This window comes from Podarcis melisellensis, assembly GCF_964234715.1.
Source record: "Podarcis melisellensis genome assembly, chromosome: 5".
Taxonomy (NCBI): domain Eukaryota; kingdom Metazoa; phylum Chordata; class Lepidosauria; order Squamata; family Lacertidae; genus Podarcis; species Podarcis melisellensis.
The window spans coordinates 30,661,128-30,680,134 of record NC_138537.1 but is presented as its reverse complement, the minus strand read 5'-3'; the positions used below and the strand labels follow the sequence as shown (position 1 = coordinate 30,680,134).

The following is a 19,007-nucleotide window of genomic DNA, read 5'->3' as shown; positions in this document are numbered from 1 at the left end:
CCGGATACTTCCTGAACAAATCCTTCATCTCCTCGGCTTTGCAGACCCTGGGGTGCCAATTTGACAGAAAACAGCTGAAGCAAAGATGTGAAATGACTCGAAAATGGGCTTTTAAAATTAGCAGCACTCCCCATAAAAGGAACTGATCATGGGGGGGGGGGGCTAAAGAATCAGGATTCACGTTTGAAACAGAAAATTGAGAGCCCAAGAAACGCTGTCTTTTGTATGACACGAAACAGGCTTGCAAAAGGATTCAGAGCAGAATTAGACAGGAAACCCTCCGGTAGCTTCCTAAAGCCGCAGGTTGGCAATCAAGGTCGATCGGAATCGAATAGGACTCCTTTCAAAGTAATGTATCGGGGTGTAAAAATGAAATGCCAACAAGGGAGAAGAGGGCGGGAGACGGGGAGGTGGGGGGGATCCCATTCACTTTATGATTAGAACAAAACATTATTTAAATAAAAGTCCTGAAAGTTCATAGAAACTTTTGCCAAGCAAAAACAGCCAAATCCCGGAAAATATAAAAGAGGGGCTGCTGCAGCCAACGTCCTATTTCTAAAGATCCACGAAAATTTGCTGCATGCATGAAGCCTTTAATTAAGCGGAAATTAGTATCCCCTTCTGTTGAAAGATGAAATAAGATTACTTTTAATTTTATGTATAGAAATATAAATACACACAAAATAAACACCCTAAAATGCTATGTATTTCTGTTCCTTTGCCATTTAAGATGGGGAGGGAATGGCGAGGACGGGGCAAAAAACAAAACCCAGTGTCAGAATAAATTTATTCAAAGTTGGGAAATGGTTTTCAGACAAACTTTTATTAACATTAAAATCAGACGGGAAGCGGGGACGTGACTGTTCGATTTAGTATCTTTCTGACCTCTTAACGTTTGTATGTAAACAGTTTGGGAAACTAGTAATTTATACGCTAGACTGCGCAATGCACCTCGGAGGAAGAAGGCTAAGGAAGGAATAAAGCGCCAGGCTCCAAAATTCATTTACCCGGATTACACTGAATTCAGTGATAATTAGTTTCCAGAGAGGGAGGAGGAAGTATATTTAGGGGTGAGATGAGAATGCAACGTTTGTAGCAGAAGTTGGACGACAGAGACGGGTAGATGGAAAGGTAAATTACTGAAATTCAAGTTTCTCTTGGATACAGTCCACTCTCGTTAGTGGTGTGATCCAAAATCAATTAGACCTCCGCGTTTATTGGCACACTTGTCCCAAGGCCATTATCAGCCTCGCGGATTCCTGCCCTGGTTAAGGAAAGTCGCTTAGGATCCCAGCCTTCGCTAGCGTCGCAGCGCGCTGATCCCGGTTCTGGGCTATAGTCCCCTTCCCCTCCTCCCATTACCCGACACTGCTTCGAGGGATCCGCAAGGTCTAACAACTGTCTTTTTGAAAGTTACTTTGGCCAGGAGAGAGTTGGAGTAGTGCAGAGTTTACTTTTCTAGTTCCTACTTAGAAAAAACGGCGCATGCTTCTTGAGGGTGGCTGGGTAAGTGTGCAGCAATATGCACGCGCTAGAAGGGGGTTGGGATCTGTATCTCCGCAAGGCTAGGGTGGTTGTAAAGGGGTGTAAGGAAAACCGAGAGCGTTCCAACGAGGAGAGAGAGAGAAAAGGAATGCGTTGCGTTCAGAGCCTAGCGCTCCTGCGCTCTGCCAGGCCCGTTTGAAGCAGCTAACAGTCGGCGCTGCAAATCCCAGACACAGGATCGCGAAGGAAGTGCACCAACGTGGACCTGCGGGGACCTGCGCGCTGGCCAAGGAGTTCAGAACTGGTTGGAACTTTAGAGCTGAAGTTCTGCACGTCTGTCCGCCGCCTCCCTTAATTAACAGAACCACCCAGTCCTTTCTTATTCCATATGATCCCAATCCGGATGTCTTGCTACAAGATCCCAAGCGCCCGGAAGCATGCACTGGAAGGGACGGAGAGGGTGATGCACCCATTTTGTAGGCCTTTGGACTGACCAGATTCTGAATAAAAGCGCAACTGAGTTCTTCAGGTCCGCGGCCCGAAGCTGCCCTGTCAATTCCCGCCCCCCTCTCCTGATCCGGCGGCGCTGCGCCTTCCTCACCTTGGGTTTGCTGCCTCCAATTGCCCCCGGCCGGATGGAGCCGGTCTCCTGGTACCTGCAGAGGATCTTGGAGACGCAGCCGTGCGAGACTCGCAGCTGGCGAGAGATGACGCACGGCCTGATCCCGTGGTGAGCCATCTCCACGATCTTGTGGCGGATGTGGTTGGGCAGAGGCCGGCCGTTGATGAAGACGCCCCCGAGTTGGTTGACTCGGCCTTGGCCCAGCGGAGTCGACACTGGACAGAAGGGGGACAAAGAAGAGAGGGCTCCTTCGGTATCCGAGCGGCCTACCTCACGTACACGCAAGGTACAGCGACAGTTACACACGATACACAGAGACGCGCGCTCCAGGCAGCTTCCCCTCTCCCTTGCGATTGGTGGCGTCGTTTGAGCCTAGCACACAGATCCTGAAACACTTTCGCTTGGAACTTTTCGCGCACGTGTTCAGGATTGGTTAACAAACGGGTTAGTTATTCCCTGATACCGTTTGCTGTCTCCGTCGTAGCAAACAGAGGCTAAGCCGTGGCAAAACTGTGGACTTTCTTATATCTGTAAAAGATATATAGTTCTGGCGAAGTGGGCGTTTTGATCTGTTTTAAAAACCGAGCCGGGAAGGTTATATTTATTTTCGGTCGGCTTCCACTGAATTTTCTTCCGAGAAAAAGTGCTTTGGGTATCAGCTCAATAAATATTTATTCCTAGGTTGAAAACTCCCTAAGACAAGCCGCGGTTGGCGTTTGGAAGTCTTTGGCTACCGCAGGTATTTTCCTTCTTTTAAATCGCTCTTTCTTTTCCTCGGAAGGAAAACATACAGTGTTGACAAGTGCTCTAAGTAATCGGAGTATCCCCAATTCCCCCCTCAAAAGGAGCAATTTATGATTCAAAAAGATCCAGAAAAGAGGGTAAATATAAGTAACAGCAACTTTTCTGCAACTGGTGCTCCTGCTTCTCACTGTAGGAAGAATCTAAGCATCGTAGACATTTGACCACGGGTCTCCTGAAGTCTGCTAGAATGTGACAATCTGCCCCATTTTGAATAAACAGAGACTTTTTCTAAAATAACCCCCCCCACACACACACACACACAACTTTAATATTTACTTATACTGTTTGCGTTTCATATGTCGGGGCAGTTTTGGAAGGGAAATGGTAGGTACCATGCATTTGGGTGAGGAATAGAAATGTTAATATTAAGAGTCACACGAAAACCCGATTTCGAAAGACGTTTGGTGTTTTGTTTATTTGTTTGCTTGTTTCCGATTAGTTCGCTTTCTTGCCCACCTGTTTGTGCATCCCTTCTCCAGATCACACTGACTCGTTTCGCCCTGAAACAATTTGTACAGTATTGTTTCATCGCTTGCTTTAACCATCTTTAACGTTTTCATAAACTCGCAGAAGAGTTGCCAACTTCCGTGGGTCCTGTCTGAGCTGATTATGCGAAAATCAACAGGCTAGGAAAATATCCCACCTGTTTTTAGTCTCTCTTGCAAGCGGGAACAGAAAAGTCCCTCACATTTAATAATGAAATCCTAGTTGGAAAGCTCTTAAGATTCAATTAATGGAATGGAGTTTCTTGACATGTTTTGGACAAATTGAGAAGGTCCACACGAACCCTGCTGTGTGTTGCGCGGGTGTGTGCCCACATGCACGAAAGTGAGAGTTCGAGCTGAGTTGCTTGACAGCACTTAAGGCGTTTTTCTACCTATTACTGTCCCTAAACAGTAGTCGTTGGAATTGCTAGTTTTGTGGTGGCATTACCGGCTTGTGCTTGTTCCTTTGTGTAAAGGAAGCAAGGCAAAGCCGGACGAAAGTCCTGTAAACTTCCCTTACGCAAGGGAGTTTCTGGCGGAGTTAGAAATTTGGGGTGTCCTCCTGCTCTGACACTGCGACCAGGTTTAGTGACTCGCTCACCTACAACGCTTGCCATCGCCCAGCCAGGTGACAATTCCACCCTCCAAGTGAAACCGACATGAAAAGCAAAGAGGGAAATAAACTCGTTTGGAATCTGCGCTGCCTCTGCCTTCTCCAGTGACCTTCCTGTTTTTCCCTATCTTCTCTCCTTTCATCCCCCCAAATTTTTAAAAAGTTGGCGAAAAAGTAATGTGTATAATTCGTGGGTGTGTCGAGAGAGGGGGACATTCCTGTCTGCGCTTTTCCATGCTGTTGAAACTAGGCTACGCTCCAATCCAGTCTCCTTGGAAAGGAATCCCTGTTAATTTCGCTGGCACCTACTTCCAAGGAAGCGTGCCTACAATGGCAGCTGAAACCTTCTCTCTTGCTAACGACCCGCTCCTTTTTAAGCGTGTGCACATCAACTTGTTTTTCCGCAACTCCACGAACTCAGGAGTTCAGGTCCACAGCCAGGCATGCCCAATTCGGCCTCATTGGCACCAAAGCAGGCCACAGATTCCCCCACCCCCTCCTCCCCACCCCCACCCCAACATCCCATTTTCCTGCTCCACGGTCTTACCTTCTAATGGGAACCCGCTGCGAGGATAATTCTGTCCGGGAGCTGGTCGCATCATCCTTGGGACAGCTCCACCCAGACTTGTCATTTTGAAGGCAGCTTGACTCTCTTTCAACGTATTGTATCCAGGTATGGCGGAGGTTAAGAGGAAAGGGCAAACGCAGATCAGCTCTGGGAAAAGATCCGCAGAGAATGAATCGAGTAGAGGAGTTGTTGTTGTTGTTGTTTTGTTGTTGTTGTTAAAAAAGATATTAATAAAAAGGAGAGGGAGGAGAAAAGGGGGAAGGGATAAAGCTATGGGAAGGGGGGAAGGGGGGGTCGTTGTCCCTGGTCTGTTTCTCAATCAAACGTGGTATCTCGAGTCAAAAATGTGGCCGAGAGAGAAAGTGAGAGCGAGGGAAAGAGAGAGTGAGCAAGGAAAAGGAGGTGGGAAAAGTTTTGCCCGGAGAACAAGGCTGCCGAGGAAGCCGCGAGGTGCCTGGTCCCTGCCGTGGGATGAGCTCACTTTGCTACGAACTGGGCTTGAGTGGCAGGAATGATTTCTTCCTGTTGTTGATACGAAGTGAAAGGAAGCTCCGCTCCGGAGTATTTATTAGTTCTTTCACCCCAAGCTTCCTTAGGATCTCTGCGCCGCGATTGGCCAGCCTGGAGACTGTCCCGTCTGGAGAAGACACGAGCTGATTGGACGACAGCGCCAACTTTCTCTTCTCCTCCTGACAATCGAAGGGCTCCGGCTTAGGAGGGTGACCCGGGATTTGCCTCTCTCTTCCCTTGATGAAGTGCCTTTTCTTTCAGAGAATGGCTGGACAGGAGAAAATGCAAGAGGAGCCGGGGAGGGAAGCGGCGGAGGAGGGAGGAGGAGGAGGAGAAGGTGGGGGGAAGGACGGTCCCTTCCTTTTTTCTCCTTTTTTTTTACAACTCCTCTTGGCACAATGCCACTGTGCGAGAGATTACAATGAGGAAGTAGCCAACCTCTTGCATGGCTTGAAGTCAGTGTCTTTCTCTGCCTCTCTCTTTCTGGGCCACCTTTTCTTTCTTCTGCGGAGTGGTTGTAAATGCGCAGCTGTACGCAGGGAAACTCAAGAGAAACTCCAGCGTTTCTCTCGAGACTATCCTTTGTCCTTTCAAACTCCAGACTAGATTCCCCTGGGCGTGTGTCTGGCATCCAGCAAAACTCTCTCTCTCTCTCTCTCTCTCTCTCTCTCTCTCTCTCTCTCTCTCTCTCTCTCTCTCTCAGCCCCCACTCAACCCCCTCCCTTCTGTTTTCAAACTTTTCAAAGCAGCATTTAGAGGGAGTGGAAACCCAGCTTTTGGTGCAATCGTATTTTTAAAAACAAAACAAAAACCAAGACAGCGACGGCGGCAACAGGAATCTTTATAGATCCCCCCCAAACGGATTCTTGCTTTTAAAAACTGGAAAGATAGGTAGGGGTCGGTCTTTGTGCATATTTACGGAGCCGTGTGCTGTATATATATATACACACACACACATATATATATTGCACAGTCCTATATATGTTTGCCAAAGTGAACTTTGCTAAGAAGCAGATCTTCCCAGGAATTTATTATAGCATTGAAACTAAACTGCTGGGGGAGGGGAAGGGTTTTTTTTAAAAAAAAAAAAAAAAGAAAGAAAAAGAAAGAGGGAGAGAAAAGACTGACTAGGAGCTGAAGTGACCACAGCAGGATATGACGCCAGGAGTGTTGTAAAGACTGTCTGTCTTTAAAGAAGGTACTATTGTGCGTGTCCTTTTATTTATAACTTAGTAAGTGCCAGCAAACTCGCCTCCTTTGCACTCTGAAGTGCCAGCCCGGCTTTCCACAGGGCTTTTTTTATTTGCAATAGTCTATTCAGTAACTGTCACTCTCAAGCCTCAAGTTATTCAAGACCTTAATCAATCAAAAGGATGAGAATCGTTCAGGTTTTCCCCCCTTTGAAATAAAGGAAACAATGAGTTTTAGGCTTCAAGTCCCTCCCCACCCTACTCCTCAACTTATGATACATTTTATAATTTCAGAGGGGCGAACAATGTTTGCCCGGTTTTCTTCCAGTCATAGAATGAAAAGTTACCCGTAAGTATAGAATAAAGTAAAAGCTGGTAGAAGTCTTTAAAAGGCGGGTCAGTTCCTCCCCCAGTGATAACTTAAAAGGAGTCCATGTGCAAAAGGAGTCCAGTGTACGGTGGGGGTTTTTTTTCCAAGTACTGAAGCCAATGCAATGTGAGTCTAGTCATTATTATATGGGTGGGTGCGCTCGCGGGTGCGCGCGTTTATATTGCCTTAAAATATTTTGCTTTCCTAGTTAAAAGTCTCCCGACCGGTGGCTCCCAAAATCTCGGAATTCGTAAACAGATAAAGGTACAGCAGATTATTAGCCACTTTTATGACGGACGCATTCGTAGAACACTGTATTAATGTGTGGCTTTTGTACGTTACAAAGCGCTAACCAGGCCCTGAAAGGTAAGGAAAAGTAAGGAAAATGTGCCCCTAAATATATTTTTTACAAAAGTTGAAAAAGAAATAAAGCCTGCCGTTACTTTTGCTGTCGTCCACATATCATGGCCTGAGAGCAGACCCAATCCAAGCATGGCCTTTACTCCCAAGTAGAGCATTTAGGATGGAAGTGCCTGCGCCTTGTTCTTCCACAGGCACCCTAGGGCAGTCGGGGAAACTAACCGGATCTGGGTAATACGCCATGGTAGAAGAATTGTTGCTTCACAAAATACTTCGAATTTTCCAACCTACCTGCGCGCAACATTGGTTTGCAAAGATTGCTTTTTATTAAGTTTCGAAAAACACTCCTCTAGCCTTTTCTGAAAATCCCCAAGTTTTACTCGAGCCCTCCTGTTTTTGCCACGGCATTTGAAAGCGACTGACTGAACATGTGAGAACCGTATTGCTTGAAGGGCCCAGGCAACAGATCTTGAAGCGCCAGGATAGTGAATAGATGTGAACTGAATTGAGGCACATTGTTTGTTTGGAAGCAGTTTCCATCGAACCGAATTGCGTTTAAGATCAGGGTGGATGCCAAACATTGATTTCAGAGCTGCTGAATTAATAGCACAGTCCTAGAGGTGTAACTCCACTGCGACTTACACCTCATAAAGTGTGCATAGGATTGCAGCCTTACAGTGAAATCTTATCTATGTCTACTCAGAAGTAAGTCCCAGGGGGCCAAGGGACTCACCTGGGACTTACTCCTAGGTGTTTATAAGCCCCAGTGATCCTCCACTGCGCATACATTATTTCCGTGTTCCTCGTCAACACCGTGACTAAAGGAAAATCATCTTCCTTTCCATGGGTGTGATGTCGTTTTATTTTTTAACCCGCTCAACCACATGAGCGCGCACACAGGGTAATTACTACACCTATGAACATTTTGTGGGGGGAGGATTGCACTATACGAACTCTAAATGACAGCAATTATTAACTGATTTGATTCAGAGTAGTCCTATTGGAGTCAACAGAACTCCCAATGTGTTTTTTTGTTTTGTTTTGTTTTGTTTTACGATTCCCGATTGATACAGATCAATATGCAGCCGGGATTCTACTGATGTTTAGTCGGAAGGAAGTCTTGCTGAATTAAATGAGACTTACTCCCCAGTAAGAGTGCATAGATTGTTGCCTGCGTTTCAGCCTGAAGTGCGCAGAAATCAGACGGGCGTTAAAGGAATGGAACCAGAGTGCGTGTTATATACCTAGCATATATAGACTCGTCAACAGACTCGTCAACTCTCCATCCTCAGCTGTTTTCTTGAAAGTAAATCGTCAGCTCTCCATCTTGATCCTCAACTATTTACGTGACACGAAATCCCCATTGATTTACTTGCAATTTAGTTGCATCAGAAAGCCTGAAAAGCTGGAAGTGCGGTATATTGTTTCTCTGTCTTCCACCGTTTAAAAAAGAAAATTGTTTTAATTTACTATTAGTTCCGCCCTAATGACATCTCATTGCTCCCAACGCCGAGATCTATATTATTCGCCTGGTGTGTGTGTGGGGGGGGGGTTGTCTGCGTGTATAACATAAGCTCATCACAATTGATCCTGCAGAGATAATAAAAGGGAGTCATCTTGCCAGGCCACCTTACCTTGCATGTGCAAAACCAACTCTGAACCAAATTTGGCTGCCCCTTAAAAGCCAAACTAAGATAGTTCCGGTTTGGACACAGTGCTTCGAGAAGCGATCCTGCCTAACTCCCACCCTCTGGCATTGAAATGAATACGACCTGCTAGTGCTCTTGCGCAAGCTCCATTATTTCCTTTGGGGGTCGTGGATGAGAATCTCCCGGTGGGTTGTTGTGACCTCTGTTCTTTAATTAGCTCCCAGAAGTGCTCATCCCCCCTCCAGCCTACAGGCCCAAAGCACAGGTCGGAAGAAAGCCTGCATTGGCCTTAAAAGAACACTGAAATTCAAACGCGTGAACCGTAGTATTGGGCAGCTCTGGCTTATGCTTTTGTAAAAAGTTATGACCAAAACTTAGACATAAAATGAAAGTGTCCCTTCTATTGCAGTGAAGCCCCAGGCCAAATGAACCCTGCTCCAGAATGCACTTTTGGATTCTACTCCTCTCCGAAACACATTTAATTGGAAGCTTCCGAAATATTCCACTGTGCCGTAAAGCAAGGTTGCAATCCTGTTGTTGGTTCTTACTATATTGAAACGGCCCAATTCAAAGCACAATGAAGGTTTAAATCACCCTGTACACACTTACCTGAGAGTAAGGCTCAGTGAACTCAACAGGACATGCTCTTGCATAAGACTGCTGGTAGACTGCAATCCTATGCAGATTTACCAGGAAGAAAGATCTACTGAACGGCGTGGGACCTGCTTTTGAGTAAATATTCCAGAATTGCATTACTGTATAAGGTTCCTGTGCCTATTTACCATTAATATTAAGGAAATGATTTCTGAATCAACGTGCTTGGAAACGGGCAGAATAGCCATGTTCCGGATGCGATCTTAATCATTGTTGCGTGGAAGTAGATTCCACTGAAATCACAGAATCATATAGTGGGAAGAGACCTCAAAGACCTTCTAGCCTAACCCATTGCCTGAAAGTCTCCTCTATTGCCTTTGCTTAAAAACATCTGGGGAAGAAGGATCCAGCACCTTCCAAGGCAATCCCTTCCATCATTGAACAGCCCTCAAGAAGTTCCTCCCAGTGCGTGAGTGGAAAACAACTTTCTTCTCCTTAGAATAACACATGGACTCTGGTCCTACCATATGGGCAACAGAAAAGAAACTCGCCCCATCCTCGAAGTGGCCAGCCTTTCAAAATAATAATAATAATAATAATAATAATAATAATAATAATAATAATAATAATAATAATATCCCGCTCATCTGGTTGGGTTTCCCCAGCCACTCTGGGCGACGCCCAACAAAATATTTAAAAACACAATAAAACATCAAACATTAAAAACTTCCCTGAACAGGGTTGCCTTCAGATGTCTTCTAAATGTCAGATAGTTGTGTGTTTCCTTGACATCTAATGGGAGGGCGTTCCACAGCGCTGGCGCCACTGCCAAGAAGGCCCTCTGCCTGGTTCCCTTTAACCAAACTTCTTGCAGGGAGGGAACCGCCAGAAGGCCCTCTGAACTGGACCTCAGTGTCGGGCTGAACAATGGGGGTGGAGACGCTCCTTATACTGGGATTTGTTTCCCGGGGCGTCAGGTGCGTTGTGCAGGTCCCAGTAACACTTTCTTGCATCCTAGCCCCATTTCCCGTCCAGAGGGATTTACACACAAGGAAAGCCGTGACGCCTGGAACAGGTTGCGAATTGGATTGCCCAACAGTGTCCTCTCTGCATTGCTCACTCTCACCGCCGCCTCACATTCACTTGGGTCCGAGCCTGTGGCCACTGAGCCACGCTGTGGGCCATCAGCCTCTCACCCTTCGTTCCCCACCCCCAAGCCCAATGTGGGCCATCCGCCAGCTCCGGGGATCCTGTGCTGTTGTTGCGTCCCGCTTGAATCCGCCGGGTCTCCCTCCCCACCACTAACATTAAGATATCTTCCCCCGCGATCGCGCCAGCAGTGCCAGGCGCAACGCGACGCTGCTGAATAGCTCCATAGAGCAGAGCTTGGCTGGAGCTGCAGTTTCTAATTGGAACATTATTGCCCTTCAGGCCCCTCCGAGCGCAAAAAAATGGAGAGGGGGGCGCCGGTCTCCGGCAGGTCTCCATGCAGTTTTATAGCTCAGCATGCAGGAATTCAAGACTCGTTTTCCAAGTGGCCTTCCGTTTGTTACAAGAAGCTCAGGACTGTATTCGGTAGTTATACAAAGAGAAAAGGCCCGGGCATCTGTGCGGCAAAGCTGGATGTTAAGAAGGACATGCAACAGGTCCTCATGATCTGTATGAGGAACTGCAACTCCCGTCTAATGGAGGCGGGCGCAGTTCGGCCACCTTGAAGCACCTTGAAGCCCCGTGGACTTTAAAATGGGCGAGAGAGTTAAGCAGGCGCTTACCGTAATTCTCTCCCTTGCTAAAGTCACTGGGATTTAGGACTGCAAGCCTAAAAGCAGTCTTTCTGGAACTCCAGTGAAGTTTATCTCAGAGCTAACACGGGTGAAAGTGAAATTCAAGTGTACTGATTTTATTACTGTACTGATTTTATTATTTACTGTAGCTATTTTATAGCTACAGAAGTCCTTTTCAAACGATATGCTGGGGAAAAATTATTAGGATTTATACACTGCTTAATCATCAAAATCTGAAAGCGGTTTACATAAAATAAGGCGAGGGTGGAGGAGTGGCCTCTGTAACAATTTCTCTCCACGTGTACTCGGAGGCAAGGAGCCTCCGCAAGCACAGGCTTCCACTTCTCTGGATCCCGTTCTGAGCCATCCTCCCTCCAGACGTGTGAGCGCTTCTACAGTTATTCACACGCCAGGGCGTAAGACCTTGAGCAGGCTTCCACGCTATATGGAGGGTTCTCGATCGCGTGGTTTCCCTGCCGCCTTTCACACGTTTATGCGCTCTGAGTGGACGCTAGCAGAAGGGTCTACTCGCGCCGAACCCTCCCATCCCCTCTCATCGCGTGTTCACATTCAATGTCAGCAAACAGCCCCTCCCCCCCCAACAAGTGCCCCGCTCCATTTCTGAACTCTTGTTATTAACACGTGCTGCTGTTTTTCTTTCTCGCCTACCTAGAAATACGCTTTGGCTTTGCTGTCCACCCCATAGCTGCCAACGTTTTCCTTTTTTAAAGGGAAATTCCCTTATTCCGAATAGGATTCCTCGCAAAAAAGGAAAAAGTTGACAGCTATGGTCCCCTCCTCCGATTTTCTTTTCCTGGTGCCGCCACTATCAGCATAACGCCTGAAGAGGGTTCCCCAAAACAGTAAAGGTCATCTCCTCCGGAGACAAGTCTCTAATGTAAGTGCTTCTCCCCATAAATTAGCAAATTCAGAATATGTACAACCAGCCAGATTATAGTTGCAGATCATTTGCAAATAACCAAGGGCTTCACTTCTTAGGTATCAACCCTGATATAAACTCTGAACAAGAAGTATGGCTGGAACCTTCAGATAATTTCCTTCCGAGGAGCTTCACGACAGGACGGATAAGATCTGAATTTCTGAAGGTCTGTTGTGCACAATCTTACGGTGATCTAATTATCAAGAACTCTGGGTGGAGTCCAGAATCAATGCAGCCATAGGAATTCTATCATTGGCTTTAATGATGCGAGGACTGCATCCCAGATAAACAGTTCGGCTCTATCCCTTTCTCAAAGTGAAAAGAAGCCGGGCAAGGCTCTGGTCTCGTGGTCCTACGAACGGCTGACCGGACAATTATTCACGTTTTCCAAACGAGGCCGGCTACCGGCTAGATGGAGACATCCCTTCGCGAGTTTCCCATCGGACAAAGTGGACCCGTCCTCCCAGGGCCGTGCATGGCAAATTGTCGACTATGCTTGTCTTACACAACCAGACGTTCCTTTCACGGGACACAAAGAAAGGGTTTCATTTCATGGGGATTCAGAATTGCCCCACCAACCAGAAAGTTTGCGAAACCCGGAGGGGAGGGTTGGGAGGAAAAGGGGAACAAGCACATTTAGCATCATTCTGCAGAGAAAAAATGCCAAGAATCGTCTGTGTGTGTTATTGGCTATCTGTGGTGAGTCGTTGGTGATAATATTGTGAATGAAAACGGAGACCTCTGAGAAATGATGGCCTCCCCCAAAAGCAAATATCATTCTATTTAGGCTTCTGCTGCCTAAACAACAAAAAAATGTGAACGAATAAAACAGTCACACCAAGGAAGCGCGGTGCGGGAGGGAGTCCTCGGGACGTTCGAAAGGCTCCCATTGGCTGAATCGGGCCCTCCGGCGTTCCATTGGAATTCTCCGTGCACTTTGGCATGAATGGCTCTGGCTACCCCTGCTGTGCGTAAAAATCTTCTCCTCTCTCCCCCGCCCCCAAGCCACCAGCAAGATCCTGGGGACCCGATCCCGTCCCGTCCCGGCTATTTGAGCGAAGAAAGGGCCGCCCCCCTTGGGCCTATGGCTTTTCATTTCCCAAGAGGAGACAAAAGTCGCTCAACTTCTTCCCCTGCCCGGGAACTTGTTCACATTCCAGGCGAACGATTAGCCACGAATGCCTGGACCCCCATATTAGCCCAGCGGAGAGGATTTCACGCCTTTCCAGTGGAAATAGCTAAAAATGCTCCTGCTAATTATAGAGCTCTTCCAGGCCAGGTGCACTTTTAATTGGATTAGTAAGTGCTCAATATTAAACCTGCAGCACATCAAATGGGCAGGGAAAATTAGAGCTATTAACAACACCCAGGCAATTATTTATGGACGGTAACATTAGTATGTTTCTCCCCTGTTGGAAGGAAAAATATCAATTATGCTATTTAGCAGGCTTCCCACCCGCTCTCAAATACAGCAGAAAGCTTTCCTATTCCAGTTTCTCATGATTTTTCTTTAATAAAAAAAAATATAAGTCTAGCATAAAGGAACTTCTAAGCTGTTCGGGACAAGAATAACCTGCCAAATCACCTCCCGCCTCCTAACCTTTGGAGCATCTGTAAGTTTTTGCAAAGAATAATTCCAGTTGTTAACTTGGAAGTAAGATCCCCACCCCTCAAAATTAAGGGAATCTTGTTTCCGGGTAGCTGCGTTTAGGCTTTAGATTGCAAAGAAGAAAGAAAGATTTGGCGTGGCTGGTCCTGCGAAAGATTCCCTTATGAAATCTTTTAGTTTTATAAGAGTTTTATAAGAGAAGAGCACGATTCTGAAACGTGCACGATTCTGAAACGTGCCTCTCTTTATTGCACAACTCACGCAGAAAACTATATAGCCCAAGTCAAGAACTTTCAATTTATGTTGATTTCAATGGAGAGTTAGACATGCACCTAGAAATCTCTCTCTCCCCCCCCCCCCCCGTTTAGTTTTCGAAGCTTAGTTTTAGCTGGATCGTAAGTACACAATTTCAGTTCAGTCTTAGTTATTACTGGTTGTAGTTTAGCGGACCGTTTAGCGTGGTGAGTGTTGGTTTGCTTTCGTGGGTGTTTCTTTTTGAGCGACTCACTCATTTTCTCTCTCCTTTTATTTCCTGCTTTTATCCCACGATATAGATTCACGGCAGACTGAATGAAAAACAAGGCATGCAAAGTCCCTTTTAAAAGTTATTTGTTTATTTTGAAAGTAATGGTCGCTGATGGGGATTCCGCCCCCCCCCCATATCTGCAGCTCTTGGGGCGCACGTGGATGCATTTCTTCGTGCGCTGGCTAAAGCTATTTTGGTCCGGCGCTTGCCTTCACTTCGTTGGCTTCCTGAGTAGGTAGGAAAACGTCGCTCCTGCCTCCCAAATGAAAGTGTAACGTCTAGAGGAAATTAACGCTGCGATTAGAGCGAAAAAAGTGGGTGTTTTCAGTGCAAACAAATGGACCCAGCTAAGGAAACAGAGGGGACGCTGGTGGCGCTGTGGGTTAAACCACAGAGCCTAGGGCTTGCCGATCAGAAAGTTGGCGGTTCGAATCCCCGCGACGGGGTGAGCTCCCGTTGCTCGGGTCCCAGCTCCTGCCAATCTAGCAGTTCGAAAGCACGTCGAAGTGCAAGAGTCCCCAGCGACTGGACCTAATGGTTAGGGGTCCCTTTACCTTTACCTAAGGAAGCATAGACTTACGGTATCTGAACCCAGTTGCCTCAAGTTAGGAAATAGGAACTTTAGAAAGAAATGCCAGTGGCGGCAGGTTGGGAAACTACATTTGCCAACCCTATCAGTGCTTACTTGGAAGTAAGTACCATTGATACCAATGGGGCTTACTCCTTTGTGTATTTAGGGTCACAGCCTAATGATTTCGTATTTTCGTTTATTTATGTGTTTGAAGAAGCACAACCATCCCCATTAACCGGGATCCTGTACAAGCTTCCTGCGAAGTAAGTCTCATTGCATTGGAATAAGCTGGACTTGACTTTTGATTGGAATGTTGGACTTCTGAGAAATCACACCCTGGATCCATCTGCAGGTTAAACGTTCTCAGGCACGCCGAGCGATCCTCGGCAAGTTTGCGAGGAGCTAACAGTCCCACAGAGTTTAATTTCCCTGCCACATTGCTTAGACTTGCACACCCCAAACGCTTCTGCGTCGTAAACTGTAGTGGGAATTGAGACGCAGGTTTAACTTTTGACTCCCAGCAAATTGCATGAATCTCCCGCGCTTTGAAGTCAGTTCCACTGGACTCAGTAAGAATTTAATTTCCAAGTTAAAGTGTTTGGGATTGGGGCAAGGGTTTGGAATCTCTCCACCACTGCCACCCAGTTATTTGCAAGCACTGAGGCTGAAGCTATAGACAGCAAAACAACCGAGCAGTTGGGAAGCTGATCTTAAATACGGCGTCCTCTTTTGTATTAAACATCTTATCTGGAGGAAGTAACGCTCACTGATTTCAACGGGACAAACTTCCAGGCAATATTTTTAGGACAGGACTTCCAAACAAGATTTGACCATGTCCAACTCCCAGATAGATCCATCACTAACAGCTCAAGCCCTATGCATGTTTATTAGGTGGAAAGTCAGCCTTAGAAAGTTAATTCCATTGACACTAATGCCATTTAATTGGATCTACTACTCTTTGGTTTTCTTCCACAAGTAAATATGTTTACAAACTGATATTAAATGCGAAAGTTTCGCCGAGTTGAGATTAGATATTCAAGATGTTCCATGCAAGCTTTACTTTTAAAAAAGTCCCACTTACAACTTATTCTTAAACATGGAAGTTAAGCCTCACGGGCTTCAATGGGACTTACTCCCAGGTAAGTGAGTATAAGATTACAACCTTAATTGAGTGGGGTTTACTCCAAAGTAAATGTGCATGGATTGCAGATTTACCTCTTGTGAGCAAAAGAACTGAAGAAATGCAAGCCGTCCAATTCTATCCATGTTTACTCGGAAGTAAGTCTGCATATAACAGGGCTTATACATAAGCTTGTGTGAATTAGTTTGCACAGGACTATCCTATGCACACAAATATATTTGCAGTGCACTGTCACTGGAGCTGCAGGTCCTCTCTTTATTAAAGTTTCTGCAAGGAATCAGAAGGGGAAAATCCATAACTAGCAGAAATCAGCAGACCCTAACTATACAGCTAGGGACTAAGTCTGCCATTCTACGCAGACTAACTTGGGGGCGTGTTTATTGAACACCGTGGAAATTACTTCCATCAAGTTAGGCATAAGCTCAGGCTTCACAGTTCAGTTTTTCACATTATATCCTGGTCTGAAATAAGTGAGACAATTGCCAACTTAAGACGTCTGAGCTTATGGCACTTGTTGAGGTTCCACCCGCGTAACCCTCAGAATATTCGCTCATAAACTGAGTTCAGTTGGACTTACTGCCTGGTAAATGTGTATAAGGTTGCAGCCTTATGTTAATATCTCAGCTCCAAATATATAACCTCACTGAAATGCATAGGGGGAAATCCTGAGTAAACGTCCTCAGGACAGTGTGAAAAGCAAGCTTCGCGGGGGGGGGGATCAGCTACCCTCTCTTAGTTTTATCACGTAATTATTATGTAGCTGTGCGTAAAGCATTACTAGTAGTCTCCGTGGGGCATATGCATTGGAATCTGGGCTTTAGCCTGCAAATAAAAATTCCTTTTCAGGATTGGGTGGGGAGGGGGCGGGAGAGAGAGATAAATGGACCCCTCTCTGCAGAAAGTAATGATTAGCGGACTATAAAACGAGCGCAGCGGTCTTAGGGTACCCCTCTGTTTCCAAGCGAAGTCAATTTCCACAGCCAACCGACGCTCACCAGGCTAGCGGCATTTTTATGACTCCGGTCAAGTGGCACCATCTCTCCTCAAAGGGAACCTCGCCTGGAAAAGCAGCAGGAAATTCGTCAGGCCGGCCCTGCACGAGGTTTTTGAGCAGCGGTCCTTGGATCGTTTGCAGCGATCAAGCGCCACCGAAGGACAAACCTCGCCACGTCCTGCAGCGCCCAGATAATAAATTCCCTACGTTCTTCATAGTGAGACGATCTTCTCCAGCAATCGAACCCATCACTCCAGTTATACCCAACATATCAGATCTCATTCGGCTGGTTCTGGTTGAGGGCAAAGATAATACACACACCTCACGGATTTTATTGGGATTCCCTTCCGAGAATGTGTCCTTTTGGTACGATGCTTTCGTCAGCTCGCGTCCCAAAACGCACTTGAGGGCGCATGTTCTATTGAAATAATGGGGCCCTGCGGTCCAAGGATCGGAATGGTAGGTTAGAAATCCCCAAGCACTCTTACACGGATGTATATATGAGATCTGAGTATCCTTGCATCCCACTTCAACAGCGCTTACTCTTAAGTGTACAAAGATTTGCAGTTTGGGCTGTTGGGGGCACCTTTCCTCCAAGGACAGCGGACAGTCATACTATAAACTTAGGTTTTACAACAAGAGGAAACTTTATAAAGCAATCGCTGGCCACGAGCAATCCCAAAGGACTGGTAAATGGTAATTTTAATTGTTGGTTGCATTAGGAACAGATCTGCAGTCACTGTTTAAAAAATAAACACAGAAAGGCTCTTTGATGCGGGACAGACTTCGCGCAGGTCCGTACCTGTGCACAGCCTGAATTATTCTAGAAAATAGAATAAACTAGGCACACTTTCCCTTAAATATGCATGGAATTGCTGTCTAAAGCTGCAGCATATCCTTACTTATAACGGGATAAATCTCATTGATTTCAGTGGGACTTATTTCCGAGGAAACATGCATAATCTCTTAAATATTCAGTAGAGCGCTGTGTGAAACTTTCTCCTGAAAGGTTGCAAAGATGTCAGAAGTCCACAGTAACTCGGAGCGGGACTTTTAGTGTGGCTGTCCCTGTTCCGTGGAGTAGTATGTTCCTGTTCAGATATGACAGGCGCCCAATGGCCGCTATCTTCACTTTGCGGAAACAATTGAAGAATTGAAGACAGCTGGATAAATGAGTCTTTTCCAGGAGTGTCTAATTTGTATTACTTTGGTTCTGTATTAAATATAACGGCTGTTTTGTGTTTTAAACTTTTTCTGTTTTTATTGTATATCGCCGTGGTACATATCCTTGAGGCAAGTGTGTAGAAGGGATGATGGTGATGATGATGATGGTGATGATGATGATTAGGCTGCATGACTTCAATCCTATGCACCCCCTTTAGGAGCAAGCCTTACTGAACTCAGTGAAACTTTCTTCCCAGCAAACATACACAGATAGGATCCGGTTTCACTTGCAAGTTCCACAACAGGCAGAAAACGCAAGAAAACTGACGCCACAGAAATCTAAAAGCTGAAAAACTTTTCAGTAAATCCTGATCGCTCGAATTTTTTTTAATCCAAGAAACCCGTTGGGGGCGGGAAGGGAAGTGTTTGGTAAGTTTTTAACGTCTTTATGTCTAAATGATTTCGCCTTAAATACTCAAAAGCTTGCAACAAGTGTGTGACCTCGGGTTACATACCCTTCAGATTACAGACTCCTCTAATCCAGAAATAGTACCTCGGGTTAAGAATTTTGCTTCAGGATGAGAACAGAAATCGTGCGACGGCGGCGCTGCAGCAGGGAGGCCCCATTAGCTAAAGTGGTGCTTCGGGCTAAGAACAGTTTCAGGTTAAGTACGCACCTCCGGAACGAATTAAATACTTAACCCGAGGTACTACTGCAAAGGACTGATTTTTGAGTGATGTTTTTCCAGGTATTTTGGGGGGTTTGTTTCTTTAAATGGACGAACAAGGCTACAGTTGCTTTCTTTGAGTTCAAGAGAACTCAGTCTTAGGTAACAATGTATAGGTCTGCATGCGCCATTAAATGGGAAACTCTCATCTTTGTTTCGGTGGAAAATGCTTAACAACCAAGTATGCTCGCCTGGAGTTTCGGTGTCTCAAAGGTGAGAAAGAGCGCGTGTGTTTACAAACACAAATACTGGGCTGGCTGCCAATACATTACCAAGCTAAGCTTCCAGATATTACTGTGA

The 19,007-nt window shown here is 46.0% G+C and overlaps 1 protein-coding gene across 3 annotated transcripts in view; it reads right to left on the bottom strand.

The window, feature by feature from the left end:
• Positions 1-5,342, bottom strand: part of PAX3 (paired box 3) — a 106,710-nt gene extending 101,368 nt beyond the window's left edge. For 2 of the 3 annotated variants that reach the window (XM_081910492.1, XM_081910493.1), the window contains exons 1-2: positions 4,557-5,337; positions 2,087-2,322 (exon numbers count right to left, since the gene is read on the bottom strand). In XM_081910492.1, the coding sequence (XP_081766618.1) occupies positions 2,087-2,322; positions 4,557-4,641 (321 nt within the window). In that variant the 5' untranslated portion in view covers positions 4,642-5,337. Of the gene's footprint in view, positions 1-2,086; positions 2,323-4,556 lie in introns of all 3 variants that reach the window. The other variant, XM_081910494.1, reaches the window with a different exon arrangement.
• Between the last annotated feature and the right edge of the window lie 13,665 nt (positions 5,343-19,007).